The 27,590-nt window shown below is 39.9% G+C and overlaps 1 protein-coding gene across 18 annotated transcripts in view; it reads right to left on the reverse strand.

Moving 5' to 3' along the window:
- LOC132121271 (ankyrin-3-like) overlaps positions 1–27,590 on the reverse strand; it is a 115,766-nt gene that overhangs the window by 62,265 nt on the left and 25,911 nt on the right. For 11 of the 18 annotated variants that reach the window (XM_059530512.1, XM_059530502.1, XM_059530504.1 and 8 more), the window contains exons 2-15: positions 20,979–21,080; positions 20,308–20,406; positions 19,824–19,922; positions 17,440–17,538; positions 16,197–16,382; positions 15,745–15,768; positions 14,013–14,111; positions 12,310–12,408; positions 11,640–11,738; positions 10,420–10,617; positions 9,456–9,554; positions 8,302–8,400; positions 7,479–7,577; positions 5,193–5,390 (exon numbers count right to left, since the gene is read on the reverse strand). In XM_059530512.1, coding sequence (XP_059386495.1) covers positions 5,193–5,390; positions 7,479–7,577; positions 8,302–8,400; positions 9,456–9,554; positions 10,420–10,617; positions 11,640–11,738; positions 12,310–12,408; positions 14,013–14,111; positions 15,745–15,768; positions 16,197–16,382; positions 17,440–17,538; positions 19,824–19,922; positions 20,308–20,406; positions 20,979–21,080 — 1,599 coding nt within the window. The remainder of the gene's footprint in view (positions 1–5,192; positions 5,391–7,478; positions 7,578–8,301; positions 8,401–9,455; positions 9,555–10,419; positions 10,618–11,639; positions 11,739–12,309; positions 12,409–14,012; positions 14,112–15,744; positions 15,769–16,196; positions 16,383–17,439; positions 17,539–19,823; positions 19,923–20,307; positions 20,407–20,978; positions 21,081–27,590) is intronic. The other 7 variants (XM_059530507.1, XM_059530508.1, XM_059530515.1 and 4 more) reach the window with 1 other exon arrangement.

A 27,590-nucleotide genomic window follows, 5' to 3' on the forward strand; every position in this document is an offset into this window, starting at 1 on the left:
TCCCTGTTAATTTAGTCATTCCATCCACCTGTGTTTTGCCTATTATCCCCTGTATAAATGCCTTGTCCTTTCAGTTCTGTTTTGTCGGGTCTACTTGTCAACTCGTCTAAATGTCAACTTGTCACCTGTTACTTGCCACTTGCCTCTTGCCACCTGTTATTTACGACTTACCTTGTTTATGTTTTATTTAATAAATCCTTGTTTCGTTTATCCCTCGGCTCCGTGTTCCTTCCAGCAGCATAAGCCGTGACCGAAGACCCGACCCAAAAAGAAGTTAAAAACTGCGTGTTTTCCCTCCGTTTTGTTTTCCGTTTTTTCACAGTCTTTTTGTTTCCGTAGTGTCATGGATCCCCTCTATCGCCCCGAATACCTCCTCCTCCTGCTGGAGCAGGAGGGACTGTCTCTCGAGGACCATACCAGACGGTTTCTGTGGATAGCTAATGCCACCAGCTACCCGGACCACGCGCTCTGCACCTTTTATCACGCCAGCCTGAACTCCAGGTGCAGAGCGTTGTCGCCCGAAGATGGTCCTCGGGAGGATTTCGCCGCATTCATAGAGTGGAATCTGGTGAGAAATGGGTCACCTCTCACGGTCGGCCCAATGGAGGATCTCGCCAGGTCCACTCTGGACCCAGAGCCCAGCCTACAATCTCCCCACGGTACGAGGCATAAGCCCGAGCCCACCGATGACGGAGAGCCAGAGAGCAACCCGTCAGACCAGGTGCGAGAGCCGGCGACACTGCCCACCACGAGGGAGCAGAATGTGGAGCGCCAAATGGGTCAAAATGAGGGGGTTTCCGATTCACCTATGCCAGATCCTCTGTTAAGCCCAGGAAGGGCTCCTGATCTTCCGTTAAGCCCAGGACGGGCTCCTGTTCCCCCGTTAAGCCCAGGACGGGCTCCTGTTCCCCCGTTAAGCCCAGGACGGGCTCCTGTTCCCCCGTTAAGCCCAGGACGGCTCCTGTTCCCCCGTTAAGCCCAGGACGGGCTCCTGTTCCCCCGTTAAGCCCAGGACGGGCTCCTGTTCCCCCGTTAAGCCCAGGACGGGCTCCTGTTCCCCCGTTAAGCCCAGGACGGGCTCCTGTTCCCCCGTTAAGCCCAGGACGGGCTCCTGTTCCCCCGTTAAGCCCAGGACGGGCTCCTGTTCCCCCGTTAAGCCCAGGACGGGCTCCTGTTCCCCCGTTAAGCCCAGGACGGGCTCCTGTTCCCCCGTTAAGCCCAGGACGGGCTCCTGTTCCCCCGTTAAGCCCAGGACGGGCTCCTGTTCCCCCGTTAAGCCCAGGACGGGCTCCTGTTCCCCCGTTAAGCCCAGGACGGGCTCCTGTTCCCCCGTTAAGCCCAGGACGGGCTCCTGTTCCCCCGTTAAGCCCAGGACGGGCTCCTGTTCCCCCGTTAAGCCCAGGACGGGCTCCTGTTCCCCCGTTAAGCCCAGGACGGGCTCCTGATCCTCTGTTAAGCCCAGGACGGGCTCCTGAACCCCCGTTAAGCCCAGGACGGGCTCCTGAACCCCCGTTAAGCCCAGGACGGGCTCCTGATCCCCCGTTAAGCCGAGGACGGGCTCCTGATCCCCCGTTAAGCCGAGGACGAGCTCCTGAACCCCCGTTAAGCCCAGGACGGGCTCCTGATCCTCCGTTAAGCCCAGGACGGGCTCCTGATCCTCCGTTAAGCCCAGGACGGGCTCCTGATCCTCCGTTAAGCCCAGGAAGGGCTCCAGCCCCAGAGCTTACTCCAATGCCTGCTCCTCCAAAATTCCCACCCTCCCACCCACTCCTGCCTCCTCCTCCGCTGTCGTCTGGCTGCCCCTCTGCTCGCCCTCAGCCTACCATCATTGTGGTGCGAGCTCAGCGGGACCGCCATCCTCCAGCGACGCCTTGGTCGGCGTCTCCCTCACCTCCGCCTCCAGCCTCTGAGGCCTGGACTCCGCCTCGGCCCGTTGACCCGTCGGCTCCACCATGGCTCCTAGCTCCTTCCTCTCCGCCGTGGCCCGGCAGTCCGCAGGCTCTGCCTGGCTCCCTCGCCCCTTCGGCTCCGCCTTGGTCTGGCGTCGTCCATCCTATGCCTCGGGACTCCACTCCTCCGGCTTCGCCTCATCCCTCCGTCCCTCCGGCTCCGTCAGGCTCCTTCATCCCCTCGGCTACACCTCAGTCCTCGGTCACTCTGGCCTCACCGCGGCCTTCCGGATCCACATCGCCGCGTCAGTCACCAGAGCCATCTGTTCCGCCTAGGACCTCCGGCTCCTCCCCGTCACCCTGGCTCTTCGGCTCTCCGTCTCCGCCTCGGGCTCCTCCTCCACTTGCTCCGTTGCCGTGGGTCGAGTCCCTGGAGTCAGTGACCATTCCTCCTCCATGGCTCCTTCCACCGTCGGCCCCACCTTGGGCCGTTATGGCTGTGGCCTGGGTCCTGCTGGGTACCTCCTGCTTCACATCCTTCCTGTCTCCTCCCTGGCTCCTCCCTCCGTCATCTCCTCCCTGGCTCCTTCCTCTGTAGTCCCTGTCTGCTGGCCCCCTCCTGGGAGGCTGTCCTCCACCGGAACCTCCTCCCAAGTTCCCACCCACGCCTCCCTTTGTTGTTTCTACGGTGCGAGGACGCACCTACCGGGAGGGGGGAGTACTGTCACACACCTGGACTTATTTTGTGTGTTTTTTTCCCCTGTGACCCAGTTTCTGTCTTCCGTGTGTGGTTTTGATTAGTTCCCAGGTGTGTCTAGTCATTTCCCCATGTGTTCCATGTCCCTGTTAATTTAGTCATTCCATCCACCTGTGTTTTGCCTATTATCCCCTGTATAAATGCCTTGTCCTTTCAGTTCTGTTTTGTCGGGTCTACTTGTCAACTCGTCTAAATGTCAACTTGTCTACTTGTCACCTGTTACTTGCCACTTGCCTCTTGCCACCTGTTATTTACGACTTACCTTGTTTATGTTTTATTTAATAAATCCTTGTTTCGTTTATCCCTCGGCTCCGTGTTCCTTCCAGCAGCATAAGCCGTGACAATATATATATAAAAATGTTGATTAAGTACGGTCTATATAATAAAAAATAATTTTACTCTGTATAAATGTTTGTTTTGTGTTTGAGAAAATAAGCAATTTTCATTAATAGATAGATAGACAGATAGATGTCCCGTTATATATGAAATCTGACAGATGATGTTTTAACATGAGTGTAGGCAAGCACCAATCTAGTCCATGTACCTTTGGAAGTTAAAGCCCTGTGCTCAATAACATAATTAGAACAAACACCAAAAACTAATACATCCCACATGCAGAAACTCCAAATGATCCTAAACATCATCAGATGTTCCTTAATAATGGACATGATGTCAACCATGTTGTTCTGTAAATGCATTTTGTAATATATTCCATGTAATAGAAATATAACAGCATACTGCTAGCAAAATCCTCTGTCAGCATGACAGGTTTGTGAGTTATCGTGATGGATGTGCAAGAGTTGCAAACCCATCACCGACTTTGATTTGGTCTGCTAAAATCTTCAGGGTGGTGATGTAAAGCATTTCATATACAAAACATTTAGTATACGCTGATTTACGTTCAAGCTATGATTTAACACTGCTGTGTGATAAATACTAATATTAAATGTGTCAGGATGCATGATTTATGCCAGTGTATCAGACATTTTTTAGCATTTCATTTTGTTGATTTGAAGTGTACCCAACTCTGTGTACAGTAAATTCTATTTTTTCTGACTTGAGAGTGCATCTATGTGTTCTGCACATTTAGTTTTCAATAATGACTATTCAAAATAAAATTTATTGATAGTTCTTTGGGTTGGGCTTGTTAATTGCAGATGTGTGTCTTGCCCTTTACTTTACAAAGTAATTTTGCTTTACTGAATAATCAATTTAATAAATCATTTGAAACTCCTGTCTGAGTGACAAATAAATCAAATGGCACTTTTTTGGCACTTGGTCAGCAGAACACACCTCACATGCTCAATTAATAATTTACTGATTCATTAACAAACACGTTTGCAGCTTGATGAGGGAGGGGGCTGTCTGCTCCATTAAATCTAATACAAAGAAATCAACATCCCATCACAAGGGATGTCACAAACAAAACAAACTGGTGTCGATCTTGTGGAATGAATGCAATCAAACAATCTTGTTTAAAAAGGGATGAGTGGAACAAGACCAAAAGAGCAGACAGGACTCTGAACAGCACAAAGTGGATCAGTTTAATAGTGTGATCAAAGTACGATCTATTTTGATTCATTGAAACCATATCACTGTTAGCCAATCTGAAACAAAATACATTTCTGAAACAAGATATACCACAGAAATATGATGCATTGTAACACCACGACTAAGGGATTGTTAAAATTGGCGAAGGCTATTTTCTTTCCCATGTTGTATGTATTTCCTGAAACAGTGTTAATTAAAAAAGTAAGTTGAAGTTGGACATATTTCTGGACATTTTTACCACAAATAAATGAACAAATAATAAGAATTTATATTACAAGTAAACATTATGTAATAATTATTAAATATTAAAAGTAAAATTACATTTTGAAAAAATAAACTTTGGAGACAGACACATTTTGTTTGTGAGAGTCTATAAGATCACACATTTTTACAGCATAAATTGTTCTCAGACTGCATACTTTCTTGGAGAGATATGAGGGAGGATAAATCTTTCAAGTGAAATCAGTCCATAATCCATATTTCTTAGATTTAACACTTTCTGTGGATAAAAAATGCCATTGGATGTATTTCACTGCGCACAATTTACTCTAGTGTAAAAGATTGGACTCATCTCACAATAAAAAGGTTTTAAGTCTTGTAGAGTGAACTTTATTGCTAAACCCTTAGGTCTTTGAAAAGATGAATAATTTGTCAACTTTAATTTCCATTTTTGGACAGTACACTCTAAAAAAGGTACAAAAGTTGTCACTGGGACAGTACATTTTCACAAGGCACACCTTCGTACCTTATTTACCCATAAAGGATGCATTTAAGTACCTTAAAGGTACTTAAATGGTATACACCAGGGACAGCTTTTGTATGTTTTTTCTGAGAGTGTAGATCTGAGAATGTATCTACTGTATATAACAAAAGTAAACAAAGTGTGGATATCATGAGTATTAAGAGGTTAAAAATAGCCTAAACGGCAGCTTAAGCTGATCATCTAACCACTAATAAAGTTTCATTAATCATCCAGCTTTGTTGGTGTGACTGACCTTGGTGGTGATGCCAAGAGATGCTCCATTGTCCAGCAGGATGGATGCCACATCTTTGTGGCCTTCGCGAGCGGCCAGGTGGAGTGGCGTGTATCCGGATGTGGTGGTGGCATCAGGTGAAGCCGCGTGTTTCAACAACTGCTGGACTATGTCAGGTTTGCCCAGACGACTGGATATATGCAGTGGAGTATGATCATCCTACAAACACACACACACACACGTAAGACTTGTTAGTCTTTTTTGCTTTGTAGAGGTTGTAAGATGCTAGACCGTTTTAATATTTCCTCTCAGGACTGTTGAACTCAATTAATTGAGGCAACGCTAAAGAGGATTGGGGCACTTCTGACAGTCTTTCATGTAACCGGAAACAAGCAAATGTTTTCTATTAGTATAGATTGATTGCATTGCAAAATGTTTGAATAGAATTTTTAAACCAGATTTTTACATTTTCTGCTAAAGTGATTTGTGTGTTTTTAGTGTGTTGCTATATGGATGCTAAGGTGTTCTGACTGGGCGGTTGCCGGGGCAGTGCTCTACAGTTGTTAGGCCGAGCACATACAGTACAAGTTTGGACACTCTGGAGGTCATGAGCCATTACACATGTTATGAGTCAGTTTACCTGACTAGTACAGGGTACGACTGGACTGCACCGCGAGCCAGCGGCAATCACATGAGCTTCCATGCTCAACAAAGAGATATCAAGCTTTTCAATGTTCCTGCTATATAGCTTTGGATAGAAATGAAAAAGAAGATAAAAAGATGAGTGTGCAAGTGATGTGGTGAATTGCAGAGACAGGTCCTCTTCTACAGGGCTATCCAAACAAAAGCTGATAATGAACATGGATTTGCGCAGCTAGTCAGTTAACAACGGCTCTGTGTAGTAACAGCTTCTCTATGTGAAATCACGCACCTGATGGAATTTACCACTGATTAGATAACCGGCTTTACTGACTACTAATTATTGGACGATATTTATCGTGCACCCCTATGCTAGACTGTTACTAGGTGGCTGCTAATGTGTTTTGATTAGTTTCAGCACGTTGCTATGCAATTTTCCTAGGATGTGCCAGGTGGTTGCTAAGATATTCTGAATAATGTTGTGTGTGGTGCTACAATGTTGCTAGTGTTCTGAGTGATTGCTAAAGAGTTGTTTGTAGTTTTAATTGTATTGTTATATGGTTGCCAGGGCAATGCTCTACAGTTGTTAAGGAGTGTTTTTAGCTTGTTGATATGCTATGTCTTGGGTGATCTTGCGGGTTGCTAAAATAGTGATGCGCATGATGCTACAATGTTGCTAGTGTGTTCTCAATGGTTGCTAAAGTGTTACTAGGTGGTTGAAAAGGTGTTTCAAGCGGTTTTAGCATGTTGCTATGAGATTTTTCTAGGGTGTGCTAGGTAGGCTAGTTGCTAAGATATCCTGAGTGATGTTGTGTATGTTGCTAAAAGGTTGCTAGTATTCTAGGTGGTTGTTACCACTTTGTTTGAAGATTGCTTTTGTGTGTTTTTAGTGTGCTGCAACAGTTGCTTCTTATTGGGTGGTTGTCAGGGCAATGCTCTACAGTTGTCAAGGTGTTTTCTGTTCATGTTGCTCTGTGATTTCTAGTGTGTTTTAGCTGGTTGCTAAAATGGTGTTGAGCATGTTACTACAATGTTGCAATTGTGTTTTCGGTGGCTGCTTTAGTGTTACTAAGTGGTAGCAAAGGTTTTTTTTGAGTGGTTTTAGCACGTTGCCATGCAGTTTCAGTATTAAGTTCAGTGCTAAGATATTCTGAGTGATGTTGTGCATGTTGCTGCAATGTGGCTAGTGTTCTGAGTGGTTGTTTGGTGGTTGCGTGTATAAGTTGCTGCAATGTTGCCAGTGTTTTGCATGGTTGCTAGTGTTTTTTGGTGTTCTGATTGGACAGTTGCTGGGGCAATACTCTATTAATGTTAAGGTGTTCTGAGTGGTTTTTAGCATGTTGCTATTTGAATGTTAGGGTGTTCTGAGCGGTTGCTTTGTGACTCAAATCAAAAAAGTCCACACTCATGTCTCTCTTGAGCCTTTCATTCAGTAGAAGTGGAGTTTGTTTTTAATCTGTTTTATCGTCTGCCAGACAAAATTAAATTATTATAAATCTATGAAATACAACAACACGCCTCTCCTCAACAAGGTTGCACGACTGGAGCAAACTACATGCCGAATTTTAACATTTAAGGGTTAGGGCTTCATTCAAATCACTAAGTTGAGCATCTTTGCGAAGACCTCTAATGATGCAGCACATACTTAATCTCATATCTCTCACTCACCTTGGCTTTGGCGTCCACATCTGCTCCATTCGCCACCAGAAATTTCACCACGTTTGCCTGTCCTGCCCTGGCAGCCATATGGAGTGCTGTCTCTCCCCTCTAAAACACACACAGAAGAAGCTTCTGGAAAAAAGGTACTACTGTGTTTGGACAGTAAGTCTTTGGGTGTGTGTGTGCTCTTGTTTTTGTGACATATCAGGACACAACTCTGTATAATGACTTGGGTATGACACAGGTATTACAAGGAGAGGGTGACTTATAAGGACATAACCCATGTCCCCATTTTTCAAAACGCTTATAAATCATACAGAATGAGTTTTTTTGAGAAAGTAAAAATGCACAAAGTTTCCTGTGAGGGTTAGGTTTAGGGGTAGGGTTGGTCTAGGACGATAGAAAATACAGTTTTTACAGTATAAAAACCATTGCGCCTATGGGATGTCCCCACTTTTCACAAAAACAAACATGTTTATACAGTAACAGTGGCTCTGTGTTGGCCCATTGTCTGTCTGATGGGGAACAGTCGAGCATGATTATAGTCTGACTGTACTCTAATTACAGTAGACTGAGGAGCTCAAACCTGCGGTCAGACGTATGTTAAAGCACATGGACGGAGACTGTTATTACCCTAAAAGGCTTTATGAAACGGGAGACCAAACCAATGTGGTAAGCAATGACATGTTCCAGAGAGGAACACGACTGGCCTCTGGGGCTTCGCTCCAATACTTTTTGATTTACTTTATTTTTTGTTTTTGTTTTCATTATTCAAAAAAACTTGTAAAATTGTTTGTTTGGTGCTGGTGGGGTTGGGGACGGCTGTACTCACCACATTCATCGTGTTAGAAGATGCTCCATGATTTGTCAGCTGAGTCACAATGTTTTCATGGCCCATAAAAGCAGCCACATGAATCGGCGTGAGTCCAGACTGCCAGAGACACAAAAATATGCAGCTTTGTAGCACTGGGAACTGCTTGCTAAAGCACATATTACCTCATTTCAAAATGCCTTTTTTTTTTTGTAAATTTTTTTCTCAAAACAATGGCATATTTGATTGAAATGCTTTACATCTCACTTTATTGTTAAATGCATGATCTCCATGTATGGAAACTTCTGCCTCGGATTAAAGTTTAAAATAATGTGAGATGTAAAGTTGCAAATGCTGAGAAATACAGTTGCAATTGTGAAACATAGTATTCTGCAATTACAAGAAATAATAACAATTACTAGAAACAAAGTTACCACTGCAAGATTTAAAGACACATTGCCAGATATGTGAGATTTTAAATGACACAATGAGAAATAAAGTCAAATTGTAAATTTTAAAGTTGCAGTTATAGGAAATCAAATCAATATTTTGACATATATAGTCACGTTGCAAATTATAAAGTGACACTTTGAGTTTTATAGTTGCATTGTCTGACAAATTTGCAATTATGAGAAATAATTGCATGATATAAAGTCACAATTGGAACATATAAGTCACAAATAAAATCTAAATTCTGAACTATAAAGTTGCAAAAACCTTTTCTGAGCTGTAAACAGGCTTTGTAATCTCATTTAACAGCATACTATTTACATCTGAAAGCATAGGAACAATCAGAAATGTAGTAGGGACATTTTATAAACCTTATCAAATTGGTCCATGAATATTATTTAGGTGACATAACATTCAAATCAACTTGGCTCATGAATATTAATTAGGTGACATATTTAGCTGATTTGTTCTGAATAAGCAGTCAGCTGGTCTTAAAGACACTGTTCTTCACACCATAAACAAGTAAAATAGAACTTTAAAATAAATAAATGTATTCCAAAAAGTCTCCAATTAAAATGGTTCCAACGACCCTGGTTTCCACAGACATGCAACATTTCTTAAAAGGGATAAACAATATTTCTTACAGTTATTAAGCAGTTGATTGAAATAGACCACAGTGTACAGCAAAGCAAGCTCTGCAAATAGAAAGAAACTCTCTCTCTCACCTCAGTCACAGCCTGAATGGACGCTCCGTGTTTCAGCAGCAGCTCCATCACTTTAATCCTGTTCTTCTTGCAAGCGATATGAAGTGGTGTAAAACCATTCTACAGAGAGAAAAAGATTCTGGTGGCTTTTACTCCAAATTTTGAATGAAAATCGGGTTGCTTTTCCCCCATAACCAGATGACTGAAGAGTTAACAAAGCTTTGCTTCCAGACGAATGAAAACATGTGACTCCTGCTGCTCAATGCTTGGCAGACTTGTCTTTCTAAAGTTTTCTTTCTTTCTTCCTTCCTTCCTTTTTTCCTTATAAAGTGCAGAGACACGCCCGTTCTGTAACCATTCCTTCAGAGGATTACAGTATTCACTGCGCTCTTTGCCAAAAGTGGCTTTTTACTGACTGCCATGGTGCTGTGCAGTAACAAAATGTTACATGTCAGGGTTTTCCCTCCTAGTGCCCACATATAACATTTGGAGGGTACCATCTAAGGTGAAAGCCAAAGGGAGGAAAAAAAAAAGAATTATGGAATTTTACGAGACTCTACAGATAAGCTCCGTGTATCTGATGCATATTGCACACAAAGCTGGAAAGCTGAGTTTAAACTTTACTGTAAAAAATGTTTTTTCAAAGTTGTAAAAATATATATATATGACCCTGGACCACAAAACCAGTCTTATATATAAGACTCGGAGTATGTTTTACAAGAAAATAAAATCTCATGTTTAATTCATTGTATTACTTGCTGTTGCTTGTTTGTGAAATTTGTGCAATTTCTGAGTGAAAACTTTTTACCCTAACCAACTCATACAGGTTTTTAACAAATTGTAAATGGCAGAATTTCTTTTTTGGGTGAACTATACCTTTAAATAGTTGGATCTTGGCCAAAATAAACGTACCCGACCTTATTCCTATAGTCAAAGGTCTGGCTATGAAACATTGAAACATTCCACTTGTGAATGCAAGACTCACCAGTGCTTTGGCATTAGGATTGGCCTTCTTGTCCACAAGCACATTGGCAACTTTGTAATGTCCGCAGTGTGCAGCGACATGCAGGGCTGTCAGGTAATCGTTGGTGACGTCGTCCACAGGCACTTCATGATGAAGCAAGAGCTGAACGCAGTTCAGATGATCTCCTTGCGTGGCCATGTGCAATGGTGAAAGGCCATTCTGTTGAAATACACAACAATTTAGGTTATGACGAAACAAAATAACTGAAGAACTTTCACTTATCAATTCTCTATTTTTCAGTTGGCATCTCACAGGAATCACAGATGGATCTTTTGAAGAATTCAGAGAAGCAAAAGTAAACTTTCAACTTTAAATCTAATAGAGACATAATTCCCCATCAAAAACAACATTTCGGTTAAAAGAACAGTGAGATAATTTTAAAATGTCACTATTTGTACTAAAACAACTGCTCCATTGCTACACTAATCGGTTGGGATATTATCTAATTTGGTGAGAAGTCTGTGACCATGTTTTGCTTTGCTTTGAGATACCAGAAAAGCGTTCAGTTATGCAATGGAAAAATAGAAGAAAAAATGATATTGTCACATCTGTATACACTTAAAAGGAACAGTTCATTCGAAACATGATGTCATTCACATGCTATCATGTCATTCCAAACCCATATAACCCTTACTAGAACACAAAAATGTTTCAATGGATTTCAAAGACTATTTGTATTTAGTAATATTTGCATTGATGCATTTAGCAGACACTTTGATCCAAAGAGACTTACAAAGGAGTAACAAAAGCTGAACTGGATTGAGCTGAATTAACTTTGAACTAAAATGAATAATGACAGTATTGTCTTCTGTACAGCTGTTTTACAGCAAAAACATTGTTTCATAATTGATTAACACTGCTGTTTTCTTGTTTATAATTGTAAAGCTGCTTTAAAACAAACAGATTCTATAAAGTCCTATGTAAATAAATCTTGCAAGACAAAAGGAGATGCTTAGCAAAATGTCCAGGCTGCACTTTTCCATATAACATTTGCATTCAGCATTTCATTCCGTTTTGCACACAAAGTTCCCATTCCTATTCAATATATGGAAAAGAGCAGCATAAACTTTCTCCAGAATATCTCCTTTTGTGTTCCACAGAAGAAAGTAAGTTTGAAAGACATGAGGGTGAGTAAATGATGACAGAAAATGAATCTTTAAGTGCAGAACAGCATATCTAACCTTGGTCTTAGAGAGGATGGGTGCTCCTCGATCTAGTAACAACTCAACTACTTGCTCATGACCGCTCCTCGCTCCACAGTGTAAAGGTGTCAGGCCGTCCTGGATATTTGAAAACAAACACACACATACACATTACACACTGCTCCACTGGCAGGTGCCAGAATCTACAAACATCAGCCATCGTTAACATTACAATCCCTCCCAGTATTACCGATATGTGACGATATGTGAAAGACAGCATATCACAACTGAAGAGAGAGAAGAGCGCAACATCTGCATGCAATTTCATTTGCAATTTCTCTTCGACGGCGGTGCCAAACTCATGTAACCTGAGGGCTGCAGTTGTTATCATTTATTAGAATCAAATGGCATGTATCCTTGAATTTTCCTTTCCAAATAAATTCCCTGTTCATTTAGAAAAGCATCTTGTGCTTCTAAGAAAGCAGCTGAGACTGGTCACAAATGAACAGCAACTGAATTAGTTTCCTCTGAAATGTAAAAAAAAAAAGAAAAAAAAAAGGACAGATTTGATTTCTTCCCCATTCTTTCTGAATTATATAATATGACCATGCCATTGTGCAGTAAATGTGCTCACTTCCTCTGATGACTTAAATATAGAGCTGGAAAAGAAAGACAGTGTGTGTGTTTTTCGACTTCTTGCGGCACTGACCTTGGTTCTGGCGTCAATTCGAGCTCCTCTCTCCAGCAGCAGCCTGACCATGTTTGCATTTCCTCTTTTCGATGCCACATGGAGAGGCGTGATGTCATTCTGCCACAATAAAAAGACAAAACTAATTGTCAGACACATAATCAAAAGAACAAAGCTGATTACATGTAAGCACATACTATATTGGTGTTGTGACTGTTTAATAACAACTGACATAATAATAATTTTAAAAGGAAGAATTTCTATTCATTGAAAAACTGCGCACTTTCAAAGTGAAAAAAAGTGACATTCAGCCAACTATGGTGACCCATACTCAGAATTCGTGCTCTGCATTTAACCCATCCAAAGTGCACACACACAGAGCAGTGAACACACACACACACACACACACACACCCAGAGCAGAGGGCAGCCATTTATGCTGCGGCGCCAGGGGAGCAGTATGCCTTGCCGGCCTGGGATTCGAACCCACAACCCTAGGGTTGGGAGTCAAACTCTCTAACCACCCATTAAACTTTGCTTATTCTGGTTAAACTGTTCTCTTGGTAATATTTTTTAGTCAGAAAACTGAAATCTTACAAAACAAATACTCATTTGATGTCCCTTCTCTGTGTACATTATATGGGCATGATTATTTGACTAATGCTATTACAAATGTCAAAAAGAACAATGGCTAAATAATATCATTTAATGTCAGCAGCAAATACGATGTTCACAAAATTGCTGAAATTAAAACATAATTTTCACTTTAAATGTTTATTATTCATTGACAAGGAAGTGACCAATCACAAGAAGTATAAAACATTTTTATTTCTATATCAGTCTTGAGCATACATGTATCCAAAATGAGAATATATCAAAATACAATATATACCTATCTCCTAAAAACTGTATTTGTGTTGTGAGCTTTTTATTTATTTTTTACGAACTGAAGGACAAGTCTGTAGTAAGCAACAGCATGCATTAATGTTTTATTTTACTATTGTATATTTCATTAAAAAAAAACATTATTGGAGGTTATTAATTATACCAATACTCTAAAAATCATACAAACATTAATACAGCATTCAATAATTTATTGTGTCTTAATTTTTCTGCATCTGTGATAATGTTGCTGGTGGAATATAAGCATGATATTAAGTCTTTGGTGAACAATATATGTTCCATCTTAGAGATTTTTAATGTTTCACAAAAGAGAGATTCTGTCTATAGCTGCAGTGGCACAGATGAAGTGCACCATCTTCACACTGTAGACAGAAGTATTGGGATACACCACCCTCTAGTGATAGCTTACTAAATCTCTATTTCCTCCACTGCTACTCCACTGCCAGGCTTCCCATTTTCCACTCTCTGCTTGCTTGAGAGAAAACCCACTCTGAGCGATCGTGAAGTGAGAGAAAACATCATTTATTTATTTTAAAGAAACTCTTACATACAGTGATCTGGAACACTTGCACACTAATATGCATCATACAAACAGTGCTGTGTACCAGTGCCATTGTTCAGATAAACAAATTAGAGGATTTGAAATTACTGCCATATGACAGCTAATAAATTCCAGAACTCAGCTGCTTACAGCTGATGACATGGAGACAAGGCACTGAATATATAGACTGACCCTGTTCTGACCCTAGTGTAGTTCATGAACTGTTCACATCTATGCACTCCTCTCTTACAAAATTGTACAGCTGGAGTTTATGTCCTTACCCTCGCTTTGAAGTCTACGGCAGCCCCGCGGTTCAGGAGAAGGGTCGCTACATTGATGTTACCATAATGAGCGGCTATGTGGAGAGGGGTGAAGCCACTCTGGAGAGGGACAGAGAGAAATAGAGCACAGGGGTCAAAATGTCACACAGAACTCTGAAGGCCCTGACCCCAAGTCACCTGACCTGACCTCATCCTCTACATATGAAAAGATGACACCAGGCCAGGCGTGGTGCAGTAAATCAGTAAAACAGATCTACACAGATGAGCTCAGCACAATACTGAAGGAAGACACATCCTTCACTTGATCCCTCGCACCATGTAAACTCAATCTACAGCAGCTGATTATTTTGTTTGATTTGGTCTAAATATTAAGTTTAAAATAATCTCTCCGATTACACACCATGCTGGGGTTGCAAAAGATGGGAGGTTTTTTTTTCCATTTTAAAGGATGTACTTTCCTCAGATGTACAAAGCCTTTATAACAGCAACCTTCAGACCAAATTTGAATTGAAAAACATATAAAACTTTAGTGGAGGTGAACCCATAACATTATGTGTGTGCAGACATGCATACGGTGCACTGCATTTAACAATGTGCTGTTAAAACATCAGAACATCAGCAAGTCAGAACTGTTAAGTTGTAGGACAGTGAGAAGAGAAGAGAAGAGAAGAGAAGAGAAGAGAAGAGAAGAGAAGAGAAGAGAAGAGAAGAGAAGAGAAGAGAAGAGAAGAGAAGAGAAGAGAAGAGAAGAGAAGGAGAGTCGCTGTTTCAGCTGACACCTGCTAGCAGGGGAATGTCATGCATGAGACGGGACGAATGCTCTGCAGCTGAGGAGTCTTATCCTACACTACCTTCACCTGCAGGAGAGTAGAGTTCTGGGCTTTGGTCTAAAGGGCATTTAGATTTAAGGTTTAAAGCAGTTGTAGTATAACACTGTGTTTAGGCTTATTGCATTATTTCAGCATCATGTGTGTCACCATGATAGGGTTTAGTGTTTGTGTGAAAGACACTGTGCACCTTTTATATATAAGCATTGCCCTCCTCAGCTCATAGAAAAGCTGTTTGTGATGAGCTTTGGTTCATCATGTGACTTTCTCATCACCACCAGTTTTTGGTGGTTATCAGTGCATTACAATGGTTCAAAACAAATATTAGTACTTCAATATGTTGGTTTATTGATATTATATCAGTTCCATCGGCTGGACCAGGACCAAATCAGCATAAACAAGCTGGAGCAGCACAGACTTTCCTACTGGTCTAGGCTGGTAAAATCAGCAGATCTGATTATTATTTATTGTTGTTGGGGCACAACTATCCCAGTTTAATAAACAGAAACAATAAGTGGGCCACTGGTATGTCAACTTCTTGAGCAGGACTATCTGTGCGACCAATGGCAAATGTCAGAAGAGTTTTGAAAATCATGATCTTGCAATTCCATTTGGGCCACTAGTGGCATAAAATATTACACAAACAAAAACACGCCAACACACACTGTATTACAGAATAGGCCCTGTTCTAAATAAGTAACTCTCTCAGCTGCAGACCTCGCCGGCTAAACCAGAGTGTTTCTTCTTCATGTTAGTCTTCCGCTGGCCGTTAGTAAAAGAAGCGCCATTCTACTGAGACAAAAAAGCAATGAGCAGGGGCAGGAGGGGAAGGGGAAAGGGCGGCAGCCACAGCAGCAGCATGATGTGAGCACTTTGCGAGGTGTGTAGAATCTGTACATGTATACCTCTGTTGTTCTATTCACCATCATCTAGAAGGACCACCAGAACAGGAGAAGAAAGAATGGTCCAGTTAATGTTCACAAAGTCACAAGGGGAGCATTAAGCTGTACGGTGGCTACATCGTGAGGGAGAGCGACAAACCACACATCACACGACATTACAAGGGCTTAACTGGATGGTGCATCTACTAGTTGCCTATAGTTTAACTGTTTGGTAGTTGCTTTAAACTGGCTTGTGATTAAAGATGACACAATTTAGTTTTAAGTAAATCTACAATGAGCATCTCCCATCATGCACCATTGATTTACAGCCACCACAAAGTCTGTTTAGATGGATATTGTTTTACATTGTGTTAATCCCAAAACACATTAATCATTTATTGTGTTTGAATGGAAAGCACCATCAAGTTCTAAATGTAAACTAATGGAAAGATTTGACTTTATATTGATGGAGGTACCTTGGATTCGACATCTGCATTGTTGTCATTCTGCAGAAGCAGCGCCGCTGCTTTAGTATCGTCCTTACGAGCGGCGATGTGCAGGGCAGGCAGCCGTACCTTCCCCTTGGTGTCGTTCTCCAGGAGCAAAGACACCACCTGATCATGACCCTGCTGAAGAGCTACGGCCAGAGGAGTAAAACCATCCTACAAACACACAACACAAGAATCCTTGAGTAGTCCAAAGAGATGTAAATCTTAAAGGTATACTACAGAATTATTTTCCAGAGGAAGTGTTTATATCAGTTGTGATTCAGTATGCTCTTCGACAAGGGTGGGCAACACTGGACCTCAAGATCCACTTTCCTGCAGAGTTTTGCTCCAACCCTAATCAAGCACACCTGAACAAGCTAGTCAATGTCTTCAGGAATACTTGAAAGCCACAGGCAGGTGAGGTTGGCCAGGGATGGAGTTAAACTCTGCAAGAAAATGGATCTCGAGGACCAGAGTTGCCCAGCCAGGTGTGTCCAGCCCTTCTGCTGGAGGGCCGGTGTCCTGCAGAATTAAGATCTAATCCTTATCAACTATACCCGAACCACCCAATCAAGGTCTTCTGATTTACCAGAAACCTCCAAACAAGTGTACATTAACTGAGAAGGTTGGAGCTAAACTCTGCAGGACACTGACTAAGTTCCTAACTATAATAATATCAGAATATTTTAAAAACTTGGTGGTGTATGGAAATAGTTCAACATACAAGTGTTTTAGGGATGAAAGCCTTAAAAATGTTTTAAGATGCATGAACATACTGTACACATATAACATTTCAGCACACTTCCAGTAAATGTTTAATAAGAGCAATTAAAAATATTTGATAATTCTCAGAGAACAGCTTGACATCAAAATGCCATAATGCATGGGATCTTTTTCATGGGACCTTCATTCTCACCAACACAGATCATTAACATGCAAACAGCTCTTCAAACACGAATGTGTTCTCTGGTGCATAATCACTGTCTGAGAGACACAAGGGCCTGGTACATTCTCAAGGACAGTGACGTCTGGCGCCCTGCTCTGTCATGCACCCACACACACACTTCAAGCCAGGCTAACTAGTGTCTGCCTGCTGCCTTGAAAAGGACAGCAAGGTCACAAGGTATTCTGAGTTCCTATATGTATTATTGCTAGATAGACATGGTAGTATGTTATTTCAGAGGGCTGCTGGAAATTTCAGTGAGGTAAGTGATGGATGAATTATGCTCACCTCTGTGGCAATGCTCTGACTGGATCCATTATCCAGGAGGAATTTGATGACATCCAGGTGGTTTTCCTGGGCAGCCATGTAAAGTGGTGTGAAGCCATTCTGTAGCAGGAACAAAAATACTTAGAATTGTTGCATTCATATTCTCTTTAAGTTTATAAAGCAACAAAGCAATCATATACATCCCATGCTGAACCATGACTCGAATGCAAGTTTGGATGACAGCACTGCCTCTGACATGCAGCAGGTCCTCACTGCAGTGATGCTGATTTCTTAAACAAGTTTAACATCTTATTTGATATACCTTCACACCTCAAATATGCAGTATGTCTGGTCATTAGAAATTAACATCTGGCTTCTTTTCAGTTAAATAGTGTGAACTGAATTGTCCACACCCACAGGAAGTTAAATTGGACTCACAATGGAAAACTCAAATTCTGTGTTAATCTGTAGTTATGCAAACACAAATAAAGCCTGGGCCTATAAAGCACCATAGCTGAAATGAGTCAGCTAAAGTAGCTAGCTAGCTAATATTGATAAATGTGGACACTTTTTAGACTCCGGTACAAAAAGAATATCAAACATTTAACAATTTGCAATCAGCCTCCTTGTTCACGAAGTGAGTGTCTCTATTTTAAACACTGCAGTGTGAGAAAGCAGAACCAGGCTGCACTTGTGATAAGCTCTTGAGATAAAACATAGTCTGTCTCTAGTCTCCCATACGCATGTGTGTGTGTGCGTGTTTAATTTTGGACTCCCTGAGGATCATTTCGGTGACAAGGCATAAACGCCTGCACTACTATAACTATCAACCAGACCAGCTCTCAAATCCCAACAGTTCTTCTCAAAATGGAGAAATAAGAAGGTTATATTTAATGCAGCACTTCAAAATTCTTTTAGAGCTATTTGAGGAGAAACTGAGAACTTAAACATCAGAACTTTACTCAAAAGTCACATTCTCTGTGGTGCTACAGTGGATATTAGCATGAACTGACTTTTATGGTTGGCCTTCTCTTTCAGATCAACCACTGTCATGACAAAGCAACAGTTTGAAAAGAATCTAGCTGAAGAAGTTAATTGTGTGTATATTATAATTGTATAAATAGCTACCTGAACAACAAAAAATCCAGTTCAGTTAGCGGTGGAAAGTAAAACGAACTAAAAGTAGCACTACCTACGTTTTTCTGTGGTGTGGCAGTTTTTATAGCAAAGTATTTATCTAATGAACATGCTGCTTTTCATAAATGTGTTTTCGCCCTTTTATTGTTGAGTTTTAATGCTGTGACCATAATCCTGGTTCAATAATTCAAAACACCTCATTCTTTTTGTCATAAATTATATAATCTGAATAAATTACCATTTTAAATGATGTTGCCCCCTTTTCAAAGCTTTAATGTAGTTTGTTTTATTTTCAAATGTTTTATTTTTTTGGTGATGTTAATTTTGTAGCTAACCAGAAATTAGCTAGCATTGTTATTAGCAGGCCCAGACAAAATCTGCTGTCATCTTTCAAAACGTCAACATCAGGGGTGTCCAGCTAAACTTTCTTTTGCTATTTGAGCAAATGGGATTGCAAAATATATATTTGTGCTGTAGAAGTTTACTCAACTATGACGACTTCTGCTGAGAAACCCGGAAATGTGAAAAAGGTCGATATTCGTAACTGTACATACCGTATTTTTCGGACTATAAGTCGCACCCTAGTATAAGTCGCATCAGTCCAAAAATACGTCATGACAAGGAAAAAAACATATATAAGTCGCACTGGACTATAAGTCGCATTTATTTAGAACCAAGAACCAAGAGAAAACATTACCGTCTACAGCCGCGGGAGGGCGCTCTGTGCTGCTCAGTGTAGACTACAGGAGCACTGAGCAACATCTCTGGCAGCATAGAGCGCCCTATCGTGGCTGTAGACGGTAATGTTTTATGTTAGTTCATTTCTCTCGGTTCATGTCAAATTAATTTAGATAAATAAGTCGCACCTGACTATAAGTCTCAGGACCAGCCAAACTATGAAAAAAAGTGCGACTTATAGTCCGGAAAATACGGTACTACTGTATTCTGTACATGCTTTTTTTTTTTTCTAAATGGGATAAAAACTTTTTCATTAATAACATATTTAAACATATTTACTGTCAATACAGATGCTACCTCTATTGCCATATTTTCTCACTGACATGACCCCATCTCAGAAAATTGGGGTTTTAAGAAAGTTTCCCTTCTGTAATTATGACTTTGAGGAGGAGTTCATGTGCGTTCAACTTGAAAATCCATAAAGTGTGTAAATACTATCTTTCTGACATGACTTGAACGCATTGTAAGAATGGAATCATGTTTTACAGTAAATTAAAAGCCACTCATTCTCTGTCAAGTGCTGACTGTACCTGAGACTGGGCGTTGATAATCGCTCCATTATTCACAAGTACCTTGACGACATCTGCCTGTCCAGCAAGCGATGCTATGTGCAGAGCAGAGTTTCCTTTCTGGAATCAGAATAACACAAGAGAACAGTCTGACTCACAGTGAGCAGTGTCTTTTGGCATGCTTCCTCGTTATTTCTGTCTCTGTTCTGGTACTGATAAAAAGTGAATTCTTCAAAGTGTAATCTGAGTTTCTAAAACCATTACTGGAATCTTCCTTCTTGAAGATCCTCAGCATGAATGAGTAGATCCAGCCCTTGGTAAAGGCTGATAGTCAACCTGAACATCAGGCAACAGTGACTTTGAAGAAAGTCATGTCTCTGAAGTCATGTGCTGCTGAGTAACACACTTATCATCTTTAATTCATATGCTTAATAATCTTAACTAGTGCGAATAGTGTATTAATAGTGGGGTGTTATAATATCTGATCTGGTAAAGTGGGTCTTACCTTTGTTGCAGCATCCACGGTGGCACCAAGTTTAATAAGCTCAGCCACAACCTCCACGTGGCCTTCTTTAGCTGCTAGGTGAAGAGCGTTCAACCCATTCTGCATCCCGAGAAACAGATGAATCATGACAATATATTCACTATTTATCTATATTATTTAAGACTACAATGAAGCATTTCAGATAAAAAATGGTTCATGATAAATCAAATCTAAATCAGAGCTACTTAACAATAGAAATTCTCTTACGCTCACCAAGACTGTGTTTATTTTGTCAAAAATAGAGTTAAAACAGTAGTTTTGTGAAATATTATCACAATTTAAAATAACTGTATTCTATTTTAATATATTAAAAAAATATATATTTATTCAAAAATCTGCAAATCTGAATTTTCAGCATCATTACTCCAGTCGAGTGTCACATGATCCTTCACAAATCATTCTAATATGCAGATTTGCAGCTTGATAAACATTTACCAATGCTAAAAACAGTTGTGCTACTTCATATTTTTGTTGAAACCATATTTCACTATTCACAAGAGAAGAGCATTTATCTGAAATAGAAATGTGTTTTGACTTTATAAATGTCTTTACTGTCTAGTTTGATCTAGTTTGGTAGTATATAATGTAGTACATATTTAAATGTTAATTTTACAAAAAGGAATGTGTATGACCTGGTTGCAGATGTTAATGTCCACACCAGACTTGATATAATCGAGGGCTTTCTCGAGGTTTCCAGCTCGGGCTGCTCTGAGGTAACTGGCATTACTGTCAGTCTGAAAGAGAGAGAAATAACAATCAGATCTTCCAAAGATAGCATGAGCTGTTGCTTTCAATTATCATTCAATTATCATTAGGGAGAGGGATATATATATATATTAGATATATTTTTTTGCAAAGCAGAAATTAGACAGAAATTGTGCTTTAAATGTTTTTAAAATAATGTCACAATAAATAACTAAATGTAAATTCTTCATCTGTATGTAAATTCATTTTCTTAACTATTTCCTTTAATTTTGGGGTAATATGTGACCATACATTTCTTGATTTTTTAAGATTCCAAAGAAAACATGAAAGAAATTTGTTTTAACATGTGTATGGTAGCCTATATCGTTAAAGAAAAAAAAAATCAATCCATGTCTGCTGTTTAGGTCCATGTTTATATTATAAACATGAAATGACATTCAGGCTCCTTGCATGTGATCATCCAGCCACATGCTAATTTCAGCACTTTGTGTTAGCTGTAATTAAATAGCATTTAACAACAACAACTGTCCATCCTAGTTTAAATAACTAAAATAATTCAACACAGAGGTAAGTGCAGTTCTGATACATGACATAAATAAGCATGTAATAACTGTAGATCTGAAAATAAGGAGTAGTCTGGGTCAACAGTTCAGAGTCCAGATATTCACACACTGACAGAGAGAGAGAGAGAGAGAGGGGGGGGGGTGTCTGCTGTTGCTGCAGTGCTGTAGTCCTGACACACCCTGACACACACATGAACACATACTGTCTGCATCACAATGCATACACATACTCTCCTGACCCACCCATGTTATCACATACTAGAACGGTGGATCTCAATTCTAGTCCTCGCAACCCTCGACTCTCGCAACCCTCGATTTTGTATGTAGCCTATCTCTTATCATTACAGACATCTGTTCAATTCGATTGTAAGTCCCCTGAGAAGTGGACACTACAGGATATTCCAAATACATCAAGATTCCAAATTGTTTTATTTACAGAAGTATATTATGTCACACTTCACACTTCTTTAATCTTTGTGTGAAGACGCTGCAGGCAGTGGGTATTAATGAATGTTCCGAAGTAAAGACCCCGCCCCACTCGTCACAATTATATATTTATATATTTCTTCAAGCACAGTTTTCATACAATTTGGTAGAATATAGGCTAATTAAAAAAAGAACATTATATAACATGTAGTAATTGAAATTGTATGAATTTGCAATATTCATAAACAAAATACTGGTTATAATAGTCACAAAATGTGTTCTTCATTAACTCTTTCTCTGCCACTGATGATACTTTTCTATTATTTATTATACAATGCTTTTCTGCCCTTGTCAAGTTATTCTGGCAATATGTGTTTTCAATATTATATGCTAGGGGGTGCTGTTATGGATTTTCTGAAATAGCACAGCAAACATGTCTTCGACAATAATTCAATTTTCTCAGCTTTTGGTGGATTTTTATTTATTTATTTATTTGTTTTATCTAACTTACCAACATACAAAGTGTTGATCAAATAAAAATTAATGTGGGATTATTAAACTGTTGCTCATCTGTTTGAACATCATAGCAACACCGCACGGCATTGACTCAACCAATGGTGTAAGTTTGGCACGTGGCTATCTGTTAGATTGATCAATAGCAAGGGAAACGTTCAAGAAATATGTTTGAAACTGTTATTTTTACAATTTCGATTGGTGATGCTATTGGTGTAGAAACAATACACTTCTCCTTTAAATAAATGATTGTGTAAATCTTTGGAAGCGGCCTATTATATGCATCCAAAAAAATATTGTTGTAAATATTTTATTTGGGTTAATTAGTAATCATTTCATACTCCTTCAGTTTTTCACTTCTTCTAACAACACCAGTGCCTGGCTTCTGTCCAGATAGCTAAGCATGTAGAAATGTCATTCTCTGTCTGGGTGACGTGGGCTCAACCTCTGCAGTGTGTGGGAGATTCCTTTGAACATCTCTCTTTCTGTATCTGCCTCCCTCTCTTCATCTCTCTCTCTATATCACTAGGAAACACACAGTGTGTTCTGGAAAGGCCTCAACAAAACCTGCATGAAATCTTTCTTCATTACGAAGCAGGACTGTGCAATATACTGTAAATGGAATAATTGATATATTGTTTTCTTGGCAATATAATAAGCTCAATTAAACATTGCAATCATTTTAATTAGTTTTTTTTTATTTAGCCATTAAGACACTAGACTAAATAAAATACTTTTTGACCGTCCATTTCAATGATTCACTTAATTGACTCAATGATTCATTTGCATTAGCACTTAGGAATGTTTATGGCATGTGCCATTTTTATCAATTAAAATGTTGGAAACACTTCACAATAAGATTCGTTAAAATTTGTTACTGCGTTAGGTATCATGAACTAACAACAACTTTTAATTTATAACATGCTTTCAAGAATAATTCACAATAAGGCGTTAACATGCATAGGGTCAATTTTGTTCAGTGATATTTTAGTATTACTGAGATACTACTACAGTTTAAAATATTTATAAAAAATAAAAAAAATTGTTAATGAATTTGTATGAAAAAAAATTGCCAAAACTTTTAAGTCATTATATTTAATAAAATGAAAAGTAATTTTTTAAGTTTTAGTTCTTTCCCACTAAACACTGGACATCGGATAGACGTGCAAATCATGTCTATATTAGATCCATCGGTCCATGACCATTTCTAAACATCTATTCGACGTCCAAACTAGGTATACTATGTGGACATCCAACCATGACCCAACTAGGACGTCATCTTGACGTTCAACATTTGATATTTGAACTGGGTGATTTTTTTGGACGTCATTTGGACCGAATTTGGACATCCAAAAATTACATGAAAAAGACGTCACTCTAACGGCACATAGCGCAGTGGGTTAGTTAAACTGTCACGTTACACGGGGATCAAGGGGCAAGGAGATGCTAAAGATTTTCTTAAACATTGAATTTTAATTCAAAGACATGGAAAACACAGGAACTCAGAAGACATTTCAACAGCCAACAGTGAACTCAACCAAGGGAACACATTAAATACATGACTTGAGGGGAGGACAAGAAACACCTGGGACTAATGAAACTACATAGGAAACACCTGGAAAGAACAAAAGGGGGACGAGAACACACACAAAACACGGGACAGAGTCTGACATAAACAATGAAATACTGCAAATACAACAAAGAAAAAATTATGTTGTCATGTTCTTTCAAAATACGTTTAATCAGATATAAAAAAGAACAATAAATTAGGTAAAATTATTGTCAAATGTCACTAAAATATTTAAGCTATATTCACTAGCTCTAGCTACTAGACAAAACTGATTTATCTGACACTAGAAAATCTTCATGAGCTCGGCCACCTCTCATTGATTTAGCTGTGGTGTCATGCAGCATTTTGTAGAGTATACATAAATTCAATCCAAAATTATTTGTTCAATATCCTGGCAAGCTATAGATTTAGAAAACAAGATTTTTCTTAGAAAGAACATGGAACTTGATCAATGTATCACTACAAAGAAGCCTCTTCATTTATAAAGGACCAAAAAGTGAAATGAACTTGAGAGGCTAAAACACAGTGAAGCAAGATCTTTCCTGCCAGCACAGAGGCCAAGCAGAAGCATTACAGGAACACACACGCTAACACTCACACAATGTGGCCATTTACAGCCAGTTAGAAGAGCTCATATACAGATCTCTGATGCTAAGTTCCCAGTGTTATGATGTCCCTGCACATTTTTTTTAATGTATTTTCACTGGTGTTTACTTAAGTCAAGCAGAACTATTACTTTTGTGAAAAGACCCAATCTGATTAAGAATTACAGGGCAAATAAAAAGTTTAAATGAATGCATATGCAAATCATTTTAAATCATGCATTTAGAAATCATATGAGGTGAATTTGCATTTCATGTCGACTTTAAAGGTATTTGAAACTGTGTATTAGTGTGTATATATATAGATAAAGGTTTACTATTATGTATATACAGTATGTACAGTACACTGATCATACCCGAATCAAATATAACATAATATAATAATATGAATAACATAATAAATTGCTATGAATTAAATTATTAATAATTTTTTTTTTTTTTTTTTTTTTTTTTTTTTTAATAAAACAGATATGGTTAATTTCATAGTCATGATACTGATCCTACCAATTCAATTATAATATTAATATTAACTGTTTCTGCCATTTCTGGAGCAAGCTCCCAAGAATTTCACTCACCAAGGCACATGTGCTGTGGTGATGTGACAATAAAAGTGACTTGACTTGACTTGAATCATGAGGTCAAAGGAACTGACAATTCTGCTGCACTTAAGGTTCCTAAGAAGCACAGTGGCCTCCATAATCCTTAAATGGAAGATGTTTGGGATGACCAGAACCCTTCCTAGAGGTGGCTGCCTGGCCAAACCGAGCTATCGGGGGAGATGAGCAGTGGTGAGAGAGGTAAAGAAGAACCCAAAGATCACTGTGGCTGAGCTCCAGAGATGCAGTCGGGAGGTGGGAGAAAGTTGTAGAAAGTCAACCATCAATGCAGCCCTCCACCAGTCGGGGCTTTATGGCAGAGTGGCCCGACGGAAGCCTCTCCTCAGTGCAAGACACATGAAAGCCCCCATGGAGTTTGCTAAAAAACACCTGAAGGATTCTCTGTTCTGATGAGACCAAGATAGAACTTTTTGGCCTTAATTCTAAGCAGTATGTGTGGAGAAAACCAGACACTGCTCATCACCTGTCCAATACAGTCCCAACAGTGAAGCATTGTGGTGGCAGCATTTGTTTTTCAGGGTGTTTTTCAGCTGCAGGGACAGGACGACTGGTTGCAATCGAGGGAAAGATGAATGCGGCCAAGTACAGGGATATCCTGGACGAAAACCTTCAGAGTCCTCAGAACCTCAGACTGGGCCGAAGGTTCACCTTCCATCAAGACAATGACCCTAAGCACACAGCTAAAATAACGAAGGAGTGGCTTCACAACAACTCCGTGACTTTTCTTGAATGGCCCAGCCAGAACCCTGACTTAAACCCAACTGAGCATCTCTGGAGAGACCTGAAAATGGCTGTCCACCTACGTTTACCATCCAAACTGACAGAACTGGAGAGGATCTGCAAGGAGGAATGGCAGAGGATCCCCAAATCCAGGTGTGAAAAACTTTCCCAAAAAGACTCTATGGCTGTATTAGATCAAAAGCCTGCTTCTACTAAATACTAAGCAAAGGGTCTGAATACTTAGAACCATGTGATATTTCAGTTTTTCTTTTTTAATAAATGTGCAAAAATTTCAACAATTCTGTGTTTTTCTGTCAATTTGGGGTGCTGTGTATACATTGAGGGAAAATAAATGAACTCATATGATTTTAGCAAATGGCTGCAATATAACTAAGAGTGAAAAATTTAAGGGGGTCTGAATACTTTCCGTACCCACTGTATATATATACATACATACATACATTATTCAAATTAAATTGTTAATATTTTTAATAATATAATTAATTATTAATATTTAAATTAATGATTATGAATATAATATTTTATATAATATAACAAAACATTACTTTTATTATAACAAATTAAATATCAAAATTGCCACAATTCAATCATTCAAAAATGTTTAATGTTCATCATAGAGTAATACATTTATAGATCCAGACAAAAAACAATAAAATAAAAAATAGTGTTGTGTCAGCGACCCAAGGGACCAAAATATTGAAGATTTTAGGGGTGAGATCTTTTGATTTGGACAACCAGAATCCTCTAAATTCAGGGCAGGTGACACTCAGGCCTACAGTAAATCCAGGGCTAACCTGAAAAGGGGCATCAAAAAGGCCAAGTACTGCTACAAGCTGAAGGTAGAGGAACACTTTTCCAACTCTGACCCCCGACGCATGTGGCAGGGCATCCAGATCATCAGTGACTACAAGTCAAACAACTCCACTCCAACGGTCACGGACGTCTCCTTCCTTAATGAGCTAAATGACTTTTATGCTCGTTTCAACAGCGACAGCAAGGAGACGGCCACCAAAATAACACAGTCAGCAGACCACCAACCCCTCATACTCACCTCCACAGATGTCCACACTGCAGACGACACCACGGTGATTGGCCTCTTCACAGACAACGATGAGACTGCCTACAGGGAAGAGGTACAGCACCTGGCCACATGGTGCGCTGACAATAACCTGCTCCTTAACACCAATAAGACTAAGGAGCTCATTGTGGACTTCAGGAAGAAGAAAGGAAGCACGCATGACCCCATCCACAATAACGGGTGGTTGTTGAACGTGTCTCCAGCTTCAAGTTCCTGGGAACCACCATCTCGGAGGAACTGTCATGGGCCACAAACACCTACAACCTGGTCAAAAAGGCTCACCAGCGCCTTTTCTTCCTCAGGACACTGAAGAAGAACCAGCTGTCTTCATCCATCCTGGTGAACTTCTACCGGTGTGCGATTGAGAGCATTCTGACCAGTTGCATCACAGTCTGGTATGGGAACTCCTCAGTGGCTGGCCGCAAGGCA

Source organism: Carassius carassius, chromosome 39, assembly GCF_963082965.1.
Source record: "Carassius carassius chromosome 39, fCarCar2.1, whole genome shotgun sequence".
In the NCBI taxonomy this organism is placed as follows: Eukaryota; Metazoa; Chordata; class Actinopteri; order Cypriniformes; family Cyprinidae; genus Carassius; species Carassius carassius.